General features: G+C 49.2%; 1 protein-coding gene across 3 annotated transcripts; it reads right to left on the bottom strand.

Moving 5' to 3' along the window:
• Positions 1 to 5,444: 5,444 nt before the first annotated feature.
• Positions 5,445 to 9,727, bottom strand: LOC121166486 (glutathione S-transferase Mu 1-like). 3 transcript variants are annotated; one of them, XM_040995614.1, is made up of 8 exons: positions 9,692 to 9,727; positions 9,334 to 9,409; positions 8,870 to 8,934; positions 8,553 to 8,634; positions 8,357 to 8,461; positions 7,315 to 7,448; positions 7,118 to 7,228; positions 5,445 to 5,675 (listed from the first exon to the last, which is right to left on the bottom strand). In XM_040995614.1, the coding sequence occupies exons 1-8, from the start codon at positions 9,725 to 9,727 to the stop codon at positions 5,586 to 5,588; spliced, it is 699 nt and encodes a 232-aa protein (XP_040851548.1). In that variant the 3' UTR covers positions 5,445 to 5,585. The 3 variants fall into 3 exon arrangements, with proteins under 3 accessions (XP_040851548.1, XP_040851549.1, XP_040851550.1); XM_040995615.1 differs by having other exon boundaries at positions 7,315 to 7,410; positions 8,361 to 8,461; XM_040995616.1 differs by lacking the exon at positions 7,118 to 7,228 and having other exon boundaries at positions 7,315 to 7,410; positions 8,361 to 8,461.
• Between the last annotated feature and the right edge of the window lie 8,104 nt (positions 9,728 to 17,831).

Genomic DNA, 17,831 nt, shown 5'->3' with positions numbered 1-17,831 from the left:
GAGAGAGAAGTCTTCAATCAACAGATTCCCTCCCCAGATCATCTCAATGGCTGGGGCTGGACCTGGCTGGACCCCTGGGTCCTGCCTACTGAGCTGCATGGTTCTGCACAGGCATGGAGGGCACACCATGCTTCAGGGGAAATGAATGAGAGGCCCCAGACCACAAAGGGGCAACCTCTGTTCTCTAGGGAGCCTCCTGGGGCTGTCTGTTCCAGGGGATCAACAACACAAGGAGGAAATCTCAAATGCCTTGGGATGGTATCTCATTCCCTATGATCCCAACCCGTGACAGTGTCACTGGTAAGTCCCTTGCAAGTGGCACTGTGGCACTGACTGTTCATGAATCCACAGAACCAGAAGGAATTAGATAGGACACAGATGAAATGCTGTTTGGGTTCAGTTGGGGTCAGTAGGCTTGGAGCAGCCACTAGGCTAGGGGAGCAGGGCCTGCTCCCTGGCAGCACTGGTCCCATGGGGCAGTGCTACAGGGGCCCAGGGTTGAGTGTCCAGGCCAGATCCAATTGGGCTCCTTGAGGAGGACATAGCCAATGACAGGTAGGATGTTGTTCAAAGAGGGCAGTTTACAGAGGAAAGGGAAAGGGACAGATAGATGCTTTTAGGGGTCTAATGTGACAGGGGTCGGGTGGGAGAAAAGGGCCAATAAGGTCTTGAGGTTGAGAAGGGAATTGAACAAAGGAGAAGATGGTACCAAATGTGCAGGGGACCAACTGCTTTCTGGGACCCTGGGCAGTTGACTAAACACAGGCACCTCACTGCTGTCTCCTAGCCTCTCAAGGCCATACCTGTTGCCTGATGTGGCACGTTCGATAGCGCACGACTTGGGAGGAAATAGCTGCATTTCATACAGGCAGAGATCTAGTCCAGCTCCAGGGAGTGGGGACAAGAACAGAGTCTTCAGCCCTCCTGGGGTACCCAGCACAGTAGGACCTGACAGCAGCCTTCCCTTGGGTTTCCAGGGGTGGCAGGCTGGTGTTTGTTAACACAGCCTCCCGAGGGGCACAGCCCTGGTGATTTGTTGCAGAGGGCAAGAGAGATCATATGCATCATAAGTGTAGGACATTAGAAGGAGTCTTTATTGGCCAAGCTTGGCAACAGAAGCTCCAGCTACACTCCACTAGTCACTGTGCAGGGTGGCTGAAGTCAAGGGTTATTAAGTTCTCATCCTCCAATTAGCTAAGTGTTTGGAGGCAGGAAGGGAGCTGCTGGAGCCCAAAGTTATCCCGTAGTTAATTAATCTAAAGTAGCATAGTAGGAGGCAGAAGGGGCAGGGTGCACAGAGCCTCTGGAGCCTCTGGAGCCTCTGGAGCCTTTTCAGTACTGTGGATTTACATGAATGGTGAGGGGGACAGGAGAGGAGGTGTGGGCAAGAGGGGCCTTTGGAGCTGATTTTGCACATTTCATTAGCATGAATGGCAGAGTGGAGGTAGGAAGTACCAGGTGTGGAACCTTCGTGTCCTCCCTATACTCAGGCTCAATTAACCACAAGTGTGTGCTAACTAATCAACCTGCTGCACTCCACTCTTTTTTTTTTTTTGTATACTGGAAAGGTAGATTTACAGAGAAGACTCAGCTAAGGTCACTGCTTCCCATGAGCTACAGTGAGGGGAACTCTGCATGGAGCAGGTGTGTTACAAGCTCTATGGATGACATGCAGGAGACCAAAGCACTCTCTGATCCTGCCAAGTTCAGCTCCGTTTCTCAGGCGGGAAGCTGAGCTGCGCAGAGGGAAGCTGCATTCTCACAGGCACACAGGTCTTCAGTGTGCGTTGCAGTGGCCCAATTACCTGTGTGCCATTTTCTACTGCTTTCCCAGGTGCTTTAGCAGGGAGCTGGAATTGAAGCAGAGCAGCGTGACTCAAACAGGTGGACAATAAGAGATTCTGACCATGCAAGGGTCAGATAATTCATGTCACCACAATTGTGATGCCTGATAGGGCAAAATGATGGAATGCCACACACTGATAGGATCTGAAAGTCCTTTATTAGCTAGTGGTGGAGAGTAGGCTCATCCGAGAAAGAATTCTAAACTCTGAAGTATGGAAAAGCCAGTTTTATGAAGGCAAAAACTCCCTCCCTGGGGTCAAGGAGGGGATGTTTAAATGAAAGACTAGACTATGTTAAATGCAAACTACCTTGAGGATGGAAAATTGCTAACTTTGCAAGCTCTGGTGACTGGACCACGTAGAGCTTGATTGTGCTCCTAGTTAAGCTTGAGCAAAGTAGTTATGGAGTTAGAGTGTTTTGCCGATGGGACATGGTTTCCTTTTTATTCTCCTAGCTGGTCTACAGTCTCAGGGGTCAAGGGAACCTCACTTAAGAAGGAATCCAACTCAACATGGCGTTCCTCATGTCAGGTCTGGTACTTCACCAGGCAGCTCCAAAACACCCTTTGAATTTGAGCTTTGAAATCACAGAAGTTTAAGGGGACTTCAAAAAAGCGCATGGAAAATAGAATGAAAAGATAAGTTGATTTTGATTCAAAAAGATTGTGAACTCTATACATACTCAAGATCTTAAAAAAGAATTTACAGAAAAAAAGTGCATCATAAAAAAAAAAAGCATAGATTTTAGACATTTCTGCACCAAAATAAGCTTACAATTTCATTTTGACATTTTGGAATAACCTCATGTGACCAACTATGGTTCATTGTTGCATTTTAAACATTATTTTTATGGCTCTTATTTATTTATTTTTTTTATTGGGAAGTCAGATATACAAAGAGAAGGAGAGATAGAGAGGAAGATCTTCCGTCTGCTGATTCACTACCCAAGTTGCTGTGAGAGTCCAGGCTAAGCCGATATGAAACCAGGAGCCAGGAGCCTTTCCTGGATCTCCCAAGTGGTTGCAGGATCACAAGGCTTTGGGCATCCTCGACCACTTTCCCAGGCTACAATCAGGGAGCTGCAAAGGAAGCAGGACTGCCAGGATTAGTACAGGCGCCCATATGGGATCCTGGCTCGTGCAAGGTGAGGACATTAGCCTCAGACCACCGTGTTGGCCCCTTGTTATGGATCCTACTGTACATAAATTGTGTGTCCTTGCCCGTTTTCACAGTGCAGTGGTACCAGGTTCACAATGTGTTGCATCGTCACACCAATCCAGCTCAATAGCTTTCTCTCCCTATAAAACTGTAGGTGGGAACATAAAACCAACACTCCCCATCCCCAGCCCTGACCCTTTTCCCATTTCCTGTCTCTATGACTTTGTCTTCTCCAACTGCATCCTGTCAGTGGAATCATAAGGTTGTGGCCGTGACATGGACATCACTGAGCCTGTGTCCTCGCGGGTCACCCAGGCTGTGTCATGCTCAGAGTTCCTTGATGAGGGCTGAGCAGTAGAGCCTGCTCCTGTGTGTGTGTACAAGCTGTCCTTATCACTTCCTCTGCTAGGAGACACCTGGGAGGCTCCCATCGTGTCGGAAGTGGTGCTCTTATGAGCACGGCAGTACACACAGCCCTTCGAGGACTTGGTGTTTTTGAGTGTTAAGCAGAAATGGAATAGCTGCCAGCAAGTGATAATTTCACTTTTTGAGAAAGAACAGTGCTGACTGGCACAATGCTGGGCCCTTTGGCATTCACACCAACAGAGCCAAGGGTCCCAGTTTCTCCAGACCCCACCAGCACTCCCTTTGTTCTGCTTTGTGTCCCAGCCAATGCCATGAGTGTGAGGTGGTAACTCAGTCTAGCTCTGCCTTGCCTTGCTCTAATTGGTGATGTGGAGCACTTTCTCAGGTGCCATTTGACATCTGTGTATCATCTAAGGGACATGTCAGTCCAAATGCTTCACCCATTTCAGAATTGAGTTGTTTGGGTTTTGTTTTGACACACCTGTTTTGTAAATGGAATATTAATGGAACACATGCATCTTTTCAGGTATTCTGTACAGTTGACTTTTCAAAACCAAAAGATTGAGTAACTGTGACAAATTGTGACCCAGAAAGCCTAAAATCTTGGGCATCAGAGAAAACGTTTTCTGACCCTGTACTAGAGTACATGTATATGCACTTAATTTTTTTAATCACATTGTCACTTTGATCTTCTGTTACATTTAAACATGTCTGTCCTCAAATCAAATATTGACTTAACCAATTTCCACGCAAAAGGTTTCATAAGCATTTAGCTAGGCTTACCCTTGATCCTGTCACTTGTATCTTTTAAACTAGTCACCTATTCCTTAATGATCTTTTACATTACAGTTGTTGCTACCCTTTATTGAACTTTAGTAAGTGCAACTGCTCTCAGTGACCGTATGTGTAGACTCTCCTCCATATCTGCTCCCCTCCTGCACTAAGACACCAAGGTCAAGTACACTGTCCTGCCAATTTCAGAAGGCTGTTCCATATGCGTTCACCACATGAGTCTTCCTCCTTTGCAGGTGACCTCTGATGGAATTCCAGGTTCTGATGTAGTGCCACATCATGGGGCAGCAAACCAGCCCAGCCCAGCCCAGCCCATCTCAGGAAGGTTGTCTCAAGGGCAGGTGCAGCACCTTTAATGGTGAAGTGAGAGACAGCTGCAGGTACCTTCTCTGATCCCTGCATGCTTACAATCTCCTGCATGTGACTCTGTACCTCCTCAGATCCAGATGGTTATTTCCACAGTGCAAAGCCCCATTCATGGCAGAACAGGCTGGCTTTGCATTCCCAGGAGGCAATTCCAAACTTTTTCCAAATCCCACATTTCCAAACTTCCTGAACACCTGATGCAGGCCAGGCACCATGACACATATCACAGGGAAGACACGGAGGGATTCTCTGTGAATTTATTAAGTTGGTGTAGGAAAAAAAACAACAAGTACAACAATTATAGATAATGTGACACTGTTTATTGAGAAACATTCTGAAAATATAGACCAGAATATCCATGTCAGGGAAAGCATCCTGGAGCAGCTCCCAGTGGGTGTGCCCGACGACTGCCAGCCCCTCCCTATCAACCCTGCAGCTCTCAGAACCAGAGCCCAGCTGCATCAGGTTTCAAGCCGTGACACCATGATCCAGGAATGAGGAGCCATGCAGCAGGAAGAAACCAAGGAGAGGAACAGAGCAACATGCACAGGGCACAGATATGACCAGCACACCATGAAACCCTGCTTGATTAGCCACACCACCCACAGAATCCTGCTCCCCAGGTCCTGCTATGGCAACAGAACAAAGAAAATCCTTAAACATCAGCAAAGTCATTGCTGAGTCAGAGCTCCCATGGAAGAGGACAGGCCCAGGCTGAGATTCAGGCTTCCTGGGAAACAGCCAGCACCATAGAAACCTAGCTCTGGAGAAGGGCCAGCACAGGCCCGGCTACCTCTCTGGCATCTGAGGAGTACAGGGCCCCTGGTCCCTCACAGCAGAGACACTAACTGTGGGGTTGGCGTCAATATAGGAGGTCCGGCCCAGAGGGCCATAGATGAGGAAGAAGGTTGGCCAGGGTCTGTATGGGGGGGTTGGCTTAGAGGACAGGAGACAGTAGGCTGCAGAGGAGGAGACAGTGGAGGGAGAGGACTGAGAATGCTGAGGCAGGGCTGGGGGCCTGAGCTCTCCAAAGCTGATCCTACCCTTAAAACTAGAGTCCTACTTTCCTGTCCACCTGGCAATCTTAGAAAACACAGGTACTCTGATGAAGCGGCTGGATTTCATATAGGCAGCGATCTTTGGCAGGGCCTGCAGGGGCAGACACAGGAGCAGAGCTCAGGGTCTGTGGCCACACTGGGGTCCTAGAAACCACAGTAAAGTCACAACCCAGAGCCCCCTCCAGTGGGGAACAAGAGGAGTTGAAGCAGCAAAGAATTTGAGGCCAGGCTCTAATCCTCCCCTGACTCAGGGAGTCCTAACTCTTCTACGGGGTATCTGAGCGCAACATCACTGCTCCTCAATTCCTCCCGTGCTGAGGATACAGTGAGCTGCACCGAGCACACTCCTGGGCTTTGTGCCTGGATACCAGGGCTGAAAGTGCCCACCTAGTTTCTCAAGTTTTCAGCGGGATGTAGAATGTTCTGAGCCTAACAGGCCTGGCCTGGTTGTCACACAGTCCAGGACAAAGCTCTCACCTAGTCTCTGCTTCACAGCACAAAGAGCTGAGTCAACTTTTTCATACCCCAAGGCCACGACCTGGACCTCACCCAGAGCTGATAAGGAGATGAGCAGGCACATCACTCCATGAGAACAGAACAAAGATTGCAGAATGAACAATCTCTTGGACTAATGCCCCAAACCCTCATATCTGTGATAAAAGCTTTTGTTGCAAGTCAGATGTGCCTGGGTGACTGATGGGATCCTGAGAGTTGAGTACCTGGCTATGTTCCTCTGGGTGATGTCTGATGGGACCCTGAGAGCTGAGGGTCAGGCTGTGCTGCTAAGACCCATGCTGTGTTACCCTTTTCCTCCCTCCTACTATGTCTGCTGTTCTCAGCATGGAGTCACTTTGCATGTGCATAAAGATAAACATCAAGGACTGACCAAATGTCACAGAGAGAACATGTTGAGTACTAAATGAAGAAAAAGGCAGACAGAAAAAAAGTTTTCACCACAAACTCTTCAAGACAAGAACCTGCACCAGGGGCATTTCAAGGCCACTGAGATCCAGCACCAACAACACACCTTGAACAGCTCATTGCTTCCACATGGGGAGCTCATTGCTTCAACTGCTTTGGAGATCAAGCACATGGAGTGTCTGTGTCTCTGACACTGAACCTCAGTTCTAACATGTCTCATCCTCCTGATGTCCGCTGCATTGCACATGTGCTCACTGTCTGGCCTCTCCTAAGGTCTCCAGGGATGGGAGACCCAGATTGGTCAAGGCCCTAGGTTATTCCTTGTAGAACAAAATTCAGAGAAGCCCGATTGCTACTCACCCATACACACTAGCGGCTCCTAGGAAGTTCAGCACAGCTGTGACGGGCTATGGGAGCCTGACATGTAGCTTTCCCCCTACTGGCTCAGTCTCCCTTTGAATGAACTGGGAGAGACAACTTGTGCAGATACACTGGACACAGCAGGTGCAGGATGCTAACCCTGGGTCCTGCTCTCAGGGGTTGGTCTGCAACTCAGCTCCAGGACTTAGCATGAAGTAACTGGAAAAGTGGAGAGAAGGATCAGGGAATCACCTCAAATCTGGCCATGAAATCCTTCAGGTTTGGGAATGCATCCAGGCAACCAGGAACAAATATACGGTTCTGGTCCAGGATGTCATAGACGTGGAAATCAGCAATGGTGATCTGCAGAAGCCAGGAGGACGGAGCTCAGGAACAAAGGAGACCGACCATGCCCCCTGCTCCTGCCTCCCTCCCTCCCTCGGTCTCACCTTGTCCCCTGCAAACCAGGGCCGCTTCCCCAGGAGCTGGGAGTACAGTGTCAGCTTGTCTGGGAGGCCCTTGAGGTAGTCAGGCTTCAGCTTCTCCTGAAAGAACAAAAGGCTGTCAGCACCCGCAGGCACAACTTTGGGGAGAGGGGCTGCCTGTCAGGGCTGCACATGGCCCCGCTGGCCAGGGGAGCAGCCGTCCTCACTGAGCGTGGCACAGGGTCCGTGTTCCTCCTCGGATTTCATTCATCAGCATCTGAGAGACTCCCACTGGCCCCTATCCCATTTGTGGGAGACCACAGGAGGTCACAGAGTAGTGCAGTTCTGTCCCTTAGTGTGTCATCTCTGATGTCCAAGCATCCTGCTGTGGGTCACTCCCAGGAGTGTCATGAGTGTAGGTTCCCTGGGACTCTGCTGGGGGTGAAAGCAAAGAGGCAGAGAACTAAAAGACCTTGGCAAAGAAGACGAAACTCTACCTGGTGGGCTGGCAGGAGAATGCTAGAGGCATGTGTACAGCTCACAAAGGATGAGAATGTGATCTGCAAGGTTGAAGGGAAAGGAACCCAGGACCTCTGGGTGACCCTGGGTTACTCATTACATAAATATGCTTATCCCTTTTGGGGCATGAACCAGTCCTGGGAAAACATGGCACACGCTCTAAGACGCTCCCATCTTGAACTAACATAACTCATGCCATGGACTTTGCTTCTAGGTACTGGAAGATGATGAGGAAAAAGCTGGGAAAGCTGGCTATGGTAAGATTGATTCAAAGGTCAGAAACAAAAAGGATTCTGAAGCAAATTTCCTCTCTTAGACATCACTGTTTACCCAAGGTCATTGGGACTGTGTCTAGGAGTATGGCAGTGATGTAAAAGATTTTAGTTCTCAAGACATAGAGACTACAGAATCAATGCGTTGGTCAGATAGGAAATTGCTTGGAGAATCATTCTCCCTAGGGAGTTTAGTAGCAAACAGGAGCAGTGCCGATGAGAACACAAGAGGTTAATTCCTCACTGAACCCACCAGGTCCTGTCCAGTGGGGCACTCACAAAGTCAGGGCTGTAACAGATCCTGAGGAATTGCATGCGGTTGTCCATAGCCTGGTTCTCCAAAATGTCCACGTGAATCTTCTCCTCTTCCGTCTCCCCACCTGCAGCACACACAGCAGACACCCTCAGCATCCCACACAGCCAGGCCCAGGGCACAGCCACAGCCCCACGCCCTCAGCCAGCCCCACTCACACAGGTTGTGCTTGCGGCCGAGATAGCGCACAATGGCATTGCTCTGGGTGAGCTTGTGAGTGCCGTCAATCAGGTAGGGCAGCTGGGGAGTGAGGAGGGAAGACACCCATAGCAGGCCCTCAACATGTACTCTGTACAAACCCTGGGTGAGCTCTGACGAGGGACATCATAAGAAAACTTTGCAGTGAACTGATAATGACAATAGCTGAGCACAAGGTCCTGGTCCTGAATCCTCTAAACATAGGAAGGATGTGGAGCCAGAGAGACACTTTGCACTTTTTCCACCCGACAGCCAGCCACCCATTTCCTGCACGTACATTGGGGAAGTCCAGGCCCAGCTTGAATTTTTCACTCAGCCACTGGCTTATGTCACAGTCTGGACCTGTGGAGAAGACCAAGTGAAACAAAACCTCCCCAGTGTGCAGCCTCTTTTCCTGGACCCTCCCAAGGAGTCAGGGTAAGACCACTAGGTAGGGCATGTGGGATCTGTGCCCCTCAGTCTCACATTCAAGGTCTGGAGTAAGGGGAAAGACTGACTGTAAGAGCTCTGGACCCTAAAGCTTTTAGGAAGTGTGGGCAAGGACCCAATGCTGAAACCAGGTTCTCAGCACCCCTTCCCAGAGCCATGCCGTGGGAGGCCACACTGCACCCACAGGGACCAGGAAGGGTAGGCTCTGCTTCCAGGGGTTGAGGTCTGCACAGGTGAACCACGGGTGGCCAGGCAGGGGTTGCTAGGTTACAGCATGCAGTGGACAGAGGTCAGAGCAGGCAGGTGCATTACCGTCCCCCATGGTGTAATGCTTTTCCTCATAGCTGGTGCCAGTGTATTCCAGGAGTGCACGGACAGGGAAAACCAGCTGGGAAAGATGCCAGGGCCTGGTGTCAGAGCTGGAGGGACTCCGACTGGTGCTCTTATCGCCTCCAGGTGAGCCCCTATTTACATCTAACAGTATGCCCTTGCCTTTTGTCCCTACCCATCTCTGGGATGCCTGCACTGGGAGATCCCGAAAGCCTAGGCAGAGAAGTGCCAAAACTGGTACAGGAAACAAGGCCTAAAACCTCCCAAGCTGCTCAATGCCCTCTGTCCCACCCCGCGTTAAAAACTCACATCCCACTGGTCAGGCTGACCCCTCACTCACCCCGCGGACGTCCCAGTAACCCAGTGTCATAGGCATGGTGTTGCTAGTGCTGCAGTCCAGGGAGACTGGGCTTATAGGAAAGTTTCTAGGGCCTGTAAGTCCAGGGTGCAGACTGGCAGGGGCATGGCTGGCTGCAAACCCGCCCATTTCCACCCCGTCCCCAAGCTCTGCAATCCGTGGAGGCACTGAGCTCAGAGCTCCATTCCACCCCAGCTGCAGGTTGAGTCATATCTGAGGCAGTGCTCAGGTTTGGCTGGGCAGTTGGAGGTGTGCAGACCAAAGCCAAGTGCTGGCCCAGCATTGGCAATGCCCGCAAGCCCTCTTCACTGGGCTACCCTCTGCTGGGCCCCAGGAGTTGACAGTTTCCTTGGCAGGCACCTAGGGAGAGTGGTTGGCAGGGTAAGAAGGGTGGGGGATAGCATGGTGGGGGTTGAAGGTGGGATGGGGAGGGGCTTTTCATTGCCTACAATTCCCTCTGCTGCCTCTCTGTGCTGGGTGCTCGGCTCAGTCCTCATCCCAGGGAGGAGCAGCTGTGGCATGCCATCCCACTCTGGATTCTGGGAAGACAGGCTGCTGGGCCAGACCAGGATGGGGTGCCCCTTGACCAGGGGCAGGGACAGTAAGGGTGACCTCCCTCTTCCCATAAGGAACTGGAGCAACTGAGTTCCCTGAGGTGTTTAAGGATTATGTAAAGTAGCTGAATCCTATTCTGCTCCAGCAAGGGGGCAGGTACACAAGAGCCTCCCTGCCAGGCAGCTGGCTTTGGATGCATCTGGTTGGAGTGACCAGTTCCTCTCCAAGGCAGAAGCAGGGTCTTTAAGGGGCTGTGGAGTCTTAGGGCTCTGCACTCCTTCAAAGCTCAAAGCCAAGGGCCAGATCTTCTTCCCATCCAGCTCCCTGCTACTGGCCTAGGAAAGCAGCAGAAGATGGCCCAAGTGCATGGGGTCCAGACTTCCCAATGGGACACCAGGATGAAGCTCCTGCCTGGCCTTGACCTTCTCAGTTTTGGCTATCTTTGCCATCTGGGGAGTGAAGCAGCAGTTCAAAGATTCTCTTTCTCTCTCTTTCTGTAACTCCTTTTTAAAAAATCACCTTATTTTAAAAATTAATTTATTATTTTTTTATAATCTTGCATAGTTGATTAAGGTACAAAGTGTCAAGAGCTACAGGAAAGTGGGTAAGACCATTGTTTCCACACTAGCATCATTGTTTTGTTTTTTCCCTATATCTGGGGTCAGGGGAGAAACAAAGGGAGAAGCTCCACCCAGCCTCCCCCTCATCCCAGGTCCTTGATATGGGGCATGCTCTGAGGGTCCTACTCCAGCAGTTGTGATAGTTCAACTGTTCTGAATTGCTGCCAATCTCACTGTTCCAAGCACAGTGAAACCTATTCAGAATCCACTGGCTAACATAGTTTCTTCATGGTTGGGGTTCTGACATCAGCAGTTCAGTTGGAGGGATCTCCAAAGAAACTTCGTCTGAGGTGATCCCAGACCTGATTCTTGTGTGTGCTTGCCAGTACAGCATCTGGCACAGTCCGTTGCCCCAATCAGCTTATGCACATGCTGGTAGTTACAATTGCTGGGTCATTTCTGTTTCCAGCCTTGTCTTGCACATGAACCAATGGGTGTTGCAGTCCAGCCTGATCCTACCCACTTCATATTTGGCCCTCATGCAAACCAGTGGGAGCTGCAGTCTAGTTGGAGCGACTCCCCATAACCCCCACCAGGCCTGCCCCCCACCCTAGTTCAGTATGTACCACAGACTTGTTCAGTCTGTCCCACATCCCATTTAGCTCTCATACATTGCAATGTGCATTGAAGCCCAGTTCAACCCAACCAATCCCACTATCCAGCCCACACACATACTGGTGGGTGCTGTTCTGTCTAGCCACCCCCCTTTTTATTTATTTATTTATTTATTTTTTCACTGGTAAATTCAAAGTTATTTAATAGGTGCACATACAACTTGAATGTTATACATTTTTAAAGAATATATACAAGTATATTATACGTATACTATTACATGCTTAATATACTGTCTCAGAGAATTCAGGCTTTTATAATGCTATTTTAAAATTTTAAATATGTTTTAATAGGTTATTTATTAGTACTATTAAAATCTTTTTTGGGACTATCACTATAGTAAATGCTTTATTTACATCATCATATTTAATATCAAAAAGGTCTCTGGAGACAAGTTGCTTTTGTTTTTCTATAAAGAAACAGGTATTGGCCTGGCACGATAGCCCAGTGGCTCAAGTTCTCACCTCGCTTATACCGGGATCCTATATGGGCTCCAGTTCAAATCCTGGCAGCCTACTTCCCATCTAGCTCCCTCCTTGTGGTCTGGGAAAGCAGTCAAGGATGGCCCAAAGCCTTGGGACCCTACACCTGCTTGTGGGAAACCTGGAAAGAGGCTCCGGGTACCTTAGCCACCCCTTTTTAAAATTAAAAAGAATATATGTATTTTTAATGATGTTAACATTGTTGATCAGGGTGAGAGGGATTGAGAATTAGGGGAAAATGGTGCCATCGTTGTTTCCACTTTGTCCATTTCTTGTTCCTCTATCTGGGGTAAGTGGGGAGAGAGTGAAAAAAGCCATACCCAGCTTTCCATCTGTCCCAATACCTAAGGTTGGGGACTGGCCACCCAGAATCAACTCAGGGTTCCGATGTGGTACATGGTCCAAGAGTTCTGCCCAAATGGTTTCAATAGTTCTGAGATGCTGCCTCTCTCACCGATCGAAGGATGAGGGAACACTTCCAATGTCCATTGGCTGACACAGTTGACCTTAGGATCTCTATTCACCCAGATTTTTGTTGTCATCGTTTGTCTGTGGCAGATGTCTAATTTGCTCTGTTTTCCTTCTTCTGCCATGGCCCCAGATGTCCTCTACAGACTCCATGGACTGCCGTGTCCTCCATGCTACAGATTAAGCCCTTGCTGGTGGGCCCAAGACTCCGTCCAGGACACCTGGGCTCTGCTAGACCACCAGCACCTGGAACTCCTGAACCCAGCAACCACACTGCAAAGGCAGGCTCAAATACTTGGGCCAGGTGAACTGGGCCCTGCCAGATCCCCAATCCCCCTGGTGCTCACAGACGTGGCACCGACTGTACAGGCAGCCTAAAGGACCAGGGCCAGATGATGTGGAACTTCTTGGAAGACAAACCCTTGGGGCTGATGGACCCAGCACTTACAGCATAGGAGGGCCCCACCAGACCCCCTACTCCTGGGACTCAAGGACCTGGCACCCATTGTGAAGGCAGGCCCCATGGACCTGGGCCAGATGACCTGAGCCCTGTCAGAATGCCTGTCCATGTGGCACAAGGACGCAACACCTACCACACAGTCTCTGCAACTTTTTCAAGTAAATAACTTGTTTCAGTCACTGCCATCATAGTTGGAGTGCTATATGATGGAGAAGTGCCTTTGATAGCAGTCTCTGCTGGCACTCTCTTTCTGTCTGCCCTTGGCTAGGAACATTTGCCACAAGAAGACTCTTTATACATGTGGGCCCCTTGGACTTGGCCCTCCCAGCCTAGAGGCCACCAGACGGAAGTCTCTGGTCTTCACAAATTGCTCCATCTCAGCCATTCTGTTACAGCAGCACAAACAGACCAAGGAACTAAGGTGGCCTGCTGGATGACAGAGTGTGGCTGTCACAGAGGGAATGACAGTGAGGGGGGAACCATGTCTCAGAAGACACCAGATGTCTGTTCTTTTGTTGGGGCAAAAGATGGAACCCAAGAGGAACCCCAGGCAGGATGGCCAGCTCTGACCTCAGCTGTGCAGATCTAGGGCTTAAGCCATGCCGTCATGCCCTGAACACTGAGTTCAAAGGGTACATAAGGTAGTGGCAGCAAAGTGACCCTGTGACCTGCACTATCACCTCCACAAGGATGATGCCCTCCCTGCCTGCTTTCTTCTCGCTGGCAGAAATCTGTTTGAAAGCTAACAGCCTGTGACCCATCACTGTGCTCTGTTTGAACGATAAGACAAGGGACCACGAGTATAAGATAAGTGATGGGTGAAACATTAAAAAGGCAACCAGCTGAAAGTTAAAGGGCAAGGGGATTGCGCTGCAGAAAATCCATCTGGGCAATTAGCCCACAGTTTACAAGGCCTGCAGGGTGTCAGCCCAGTGTGCCAGGAGAGGTTTCAGCTCACCTGGGTGTGGTGTGGTGTGGGCATGGGTAGGACAGGTATGGGTCATCCCACTTCATTCAGACAGGCCCCTCCTGCAGCTCAGGTCCCCTATCTGTGTCCAGGCTCGGGAAGCAGCCTCTGGCCTCAGAGTGGGTTGTGCCAGGGTTTGCCTCTTGTGGGGCACAGATGCCTGGCCCCTGTAGTATGACTGTTCCCACCAGATGTTAAACCTGTATCTGAACTTTACACCTCCTGAGCCTCAACAGATGAAATGTCTAGATGCAGTTGAGAAGACACTTCTGAAATGAGCCAGCAATAATTGGAACGAGACTTTTGAAAGACAGAGCCAACACCGTGGCGTTGGAGGTCAGAGCCCCTGAACTATGGGTGCTCTCCACCAACCGCAAAATGTAGAGAAGTTCCAACATTTCAAGGGGCGCTGTGCAGGATAATCTAATTGGACTGAGACAGACTCATACCCTGTAGAGTGACCTCTGACCTGGATAGTGTCATTCCTTTCAAATCTTTGAACTTTTTGGCTGAGTCTTTTTTTTTTTTTTTGAAAAAGAGAGAGAGAGACATCTTCCATTGACTCACCAAATAGCCTCAACACCTGAAGCTGGGCAGGAATTCCATGTGAGCCTTCCATGGGTGGCAGAATCTCAAGTGGCTGAGCTATCACCCACTGCATCTCAGGGCATTAGCCAGGAGTGGATTGGAATTGAAGTACCAGGGACTGGAATCAGCACTCCAGTGTGGGGTAGGAGAGACAGCCAAGCAGCAGCTTAATTCACTGTGCCACAACTCCCACCTTATTGTCCCTTATATTTTAACACTCTGACAGCTGTTTTTTAAAATCTTGCTTAAATGACCTCAATTTTTTTTAAAGGATAGCATACATTTTTTAAGCTTTTCATTTTTTAAATGTTTGTTTTCATTTGAAAGATAGAGTTACAAGGAGAGGAGAGAGATCTTTCATCCTCTGGTTCATTCCCCAAATATCCAGTGATCAGAGGAGTTGACTGATCAAAGCCAGGAGTTATAAGATTCTTTGGGGTCTCCACATGGGTGCAGGGGCCCAAGGACTTGGACCCTCCTCTGTTGCCCTCCTTGGCCATTAGCAGGGAACTGGATAGAAGTGGAATTGCTGGAACTCAGACTGGTATCCATACACGATATTAGTGCCACAGAGGGATACTTAGCTTTTTTTTTTTTTAAAGATTTATTTGTTTTTATTGGAAAGTGAGATATACAGAGAGGAGGAGAGACAGAGAGGAAGATCTTTTGCCTGATGATTCACTCCCCAAGCAGCCACTATAGCCAGAGCTGCACCAATTCAAAACCAGGAGCCAGGAACTCTTCTGGGTCTCCCACATGGGTGCAGGGTCCCAAGGTTTTGGGTCATCTTGAACTGCTTTCCCAGGCCACAAGCAGGGAGCTGGATGGGAAGAAGGGCCACCAGGATTAGAACCGGCGCCCTTATGGGATCCTGGCTTGTGCCAGGTAAGGACTTCAGTCACTAGGCTACCATGCAGGGCCCAGGGATACTTAGCTTTTATGACATGGCACTGGCCTCAAGTCTTTGATTATTATCTGGGAGAATCTTCAGAAAATATGTACAAGATAGAGCCAAATTGAAACTGACACAAAAATTTCTTATATGCCCAACATACATTAACATAAAGAAAATAGGCCAGCACCGTGGCATGGTAACATAGCCTCCATGTGTGGCACCAATATTCCAAATGGTCTGAGGTTCATGTCCTGGCTGCTTTATCCAGCTCCCTATTATGAGCTGGGAAAGCAACAGAGGGTGGCTCAAGTCTTGGGCACTTGCACCACGTGGAGGTCTGGTAGAAGTTTCTGGCTCTTGGCTCCATACTGACTGGGCTCTGGTGTTGTGGCCATTTGGGAAGTGAACCAGCAGATTCAAGATTTCTCTGTGTTTCCTTCTCTCTCTGTAACTCTGCCTTTAAAATAAAACTAAGTACATGTTGGAACACAAAAAGAGAAAACAAACTGGGTTCTAAGATTGTAGATTAACATTGGGTCCAATGTGAATCCTCAATGGTTAAATCTCACCTTACAGTACTGGAATCCTAGTATCACAGGATGCCAGTTCATGTCCCAGGCACTCCACTTCCCACCATTCCTCTTCCTGCTTGTGTCCTGGGAAAGCAGTAGAGGAATGCCCAACGCCTTGGTACCCTGTACCTGCATGACAGAACTGGAAGAAGTTGCTGGTTCTTGGCTTTGGGAGTAAGCCGGCAGATGGAAGATCTTTCTCTCTGTCTCTCATTCTTTCAGTAAAACTCTTTGCCTTTTCTAAATCAATCAACCAACCAACCAATAAATATCTCTTTGAAAAAAACCATCTGGATTTAAAAAACATTTTTTTAAATTATATTTTTGACAATCTTTACATAGTTAATTGGGGTAAAAAGGCTCAAGGGCTATAGGAAAGTGGGTAAGACTATTATTTCCATATTGTTTCCTTCATGTTTAAAGGGGGGTATTAAGGAAGAAGGCCCACCCAATTTCCCACCCTCCCCAGGTCCTGCATGTAGGGTATGCTCCGAGGTTCTTGCTCAAGTGGTTTTGATAGTTCACCAGTTATGAATCACTGCCAATCTTGCCACTCCAAGCACTATGAGGTCTTTGAAGAATCCACTGATTGACATAGTCCATCATAGAGTCTCTGTTTGCCCTGTATTTTGCTGCCAACATATAGCTGAGATGGTTGATTGACCTGTTCTGTCTTCTCTCTTTTCTTGGTTAGGGTTCTGAGTCCAGCATTTCGATTGGGGAAATCTCCAAAGAAACTTTGAGGTGTTCTCAGACCAGATTCTTGTATGTACTAGCAGGTACAGGGCCCGGCTCAGTCCATAGCCCTGATCAACTGGCTGTGATTACTTGGTTGATTCTGTTTTCAGCCCCGACTTTCACTGGAACCAATGGACGTGGTAGTCCAGCCTGGTTCTGCCCAACACATACTTGGCCCTCACATAAACCAGTGGGAGCTGCAGCCTAGTTGGAGTGACCCGCAATAACCCCATCCAGGACCACCCCCCACCCTGGTTTGCCAGTATGTGTAGCAGTAGTTCAGTCTGTCCCACACCCCATTCCACCCCAGCCCCTGTCCTGGTTTTTGTGCCCTCCCGTGGAAGTGGTAATCCAAGAGGGAGGAGCCCACTATTTCCCTCCCAGGCCACTCCCACTCCCGGATTGTGCACTCTCCAGGTAGTTCTGTGGTTTGACTTGACAGAACTAGCCCCTAGTGCCAGCTTCTGTCAGCTGATGCTGTGGCTAAGCCCAAACAACCCTCACCCATTCTAATTTTGTTTGGATTTTTAAAAAACATTTTTTAAAGATTTATTTATTTATTGGAAAGTCAGATATACAAAGGAGGAGATATACAGAGATATACAGAGGAGGAGAGACAGAGAGGAAAATCTTCCATCTGATGATTCACTCCCCAAGTGAGCACAACGGCCGATGCTATGCCGATCCGAAGCCAGGAGCCAGGAACTTCTTCCAGGTTTCCCACACGGGTGCAGGGTCCCAAAGCTTTGGGCCGTCCTTGACTACTTTCCCGGGCCACAAGCAGGGAGCTGGATGGGAAGTGGAGCTGTCCGGATTAGAACCAGCGCCCATATGGGATCCTGGCGCGTTCAAGGTGAAGACTTTAGCTGCTAGGCCACGCCGGGCCCTTAAAAACGTTTTTTAAGCAAAATTTTTGAAGTTGTACCTTAAAATTAAATAAGGGTTTCTGTGTTTTGCAGGGAGTGGGTGTTTGGAGCATCTACTCTTTGGGCTGCCTGCATCCCACATGGTCTTTCCTGGGTTCAAGGTCCAGCTCTCCTGCATATTCCAGCTTCCTGGAAATGCCAGTCATGGGAAGCAGCAGGTGGTGGCCCAAGTAGCTGCGTCACCTTGTGGGAGAGCTGGGTGGCATTCCCAGCTCGCAGCTCCAGGCTGCCACAGCCCT

The sequence above is a fragment of the Ochotona curzoniae genome, unplaced genomic scaffold (genome assembly GCF_017591425.1).
Source record: "Ochotona curzoniae isolate NIBS_2020 unplaced genomic scaffold, NIBS_Ocur_1.0 patch144, whole genome shotgun sequence".
Taxonomy (NCBI): domain Eukaryota; kingdom Metazoa; phylum Chordata; class Mammalia; order Lagomorpha; family Ochotonidae; genus Ochotona; species Ochotona curzoniae.
The sequence above is the reverse complement of the archived record's forward strand: the minus strand, read 5'-3'. Positions and strand labels throughout refer to the sequence as shown.

Bases quoted from the DNA above. Each gene is read 5' to 3' on its own strand.
- LOC121166486 (XM_040995614.1), bottom strand. From the start codon at position 9,727: ATGCCTATGACACTGGGTTACTGGGACGTCCGCGGG. The intron at 8,462-8,552 runs GTGAGTGGGGCT...TGTGTGCTGCAG, and splicing joins CGGCCGCAAGCACAACCTGT to GTGGGGAGACGGAAGAGGAG. The intron at 7,229-7,314 runs GTGAGACCGAGG...TGGCTTCTGCAG, and splicing joins CCTGGTTTGCAGGGGACAAG to ATCACCATTGCTGATTTCCA.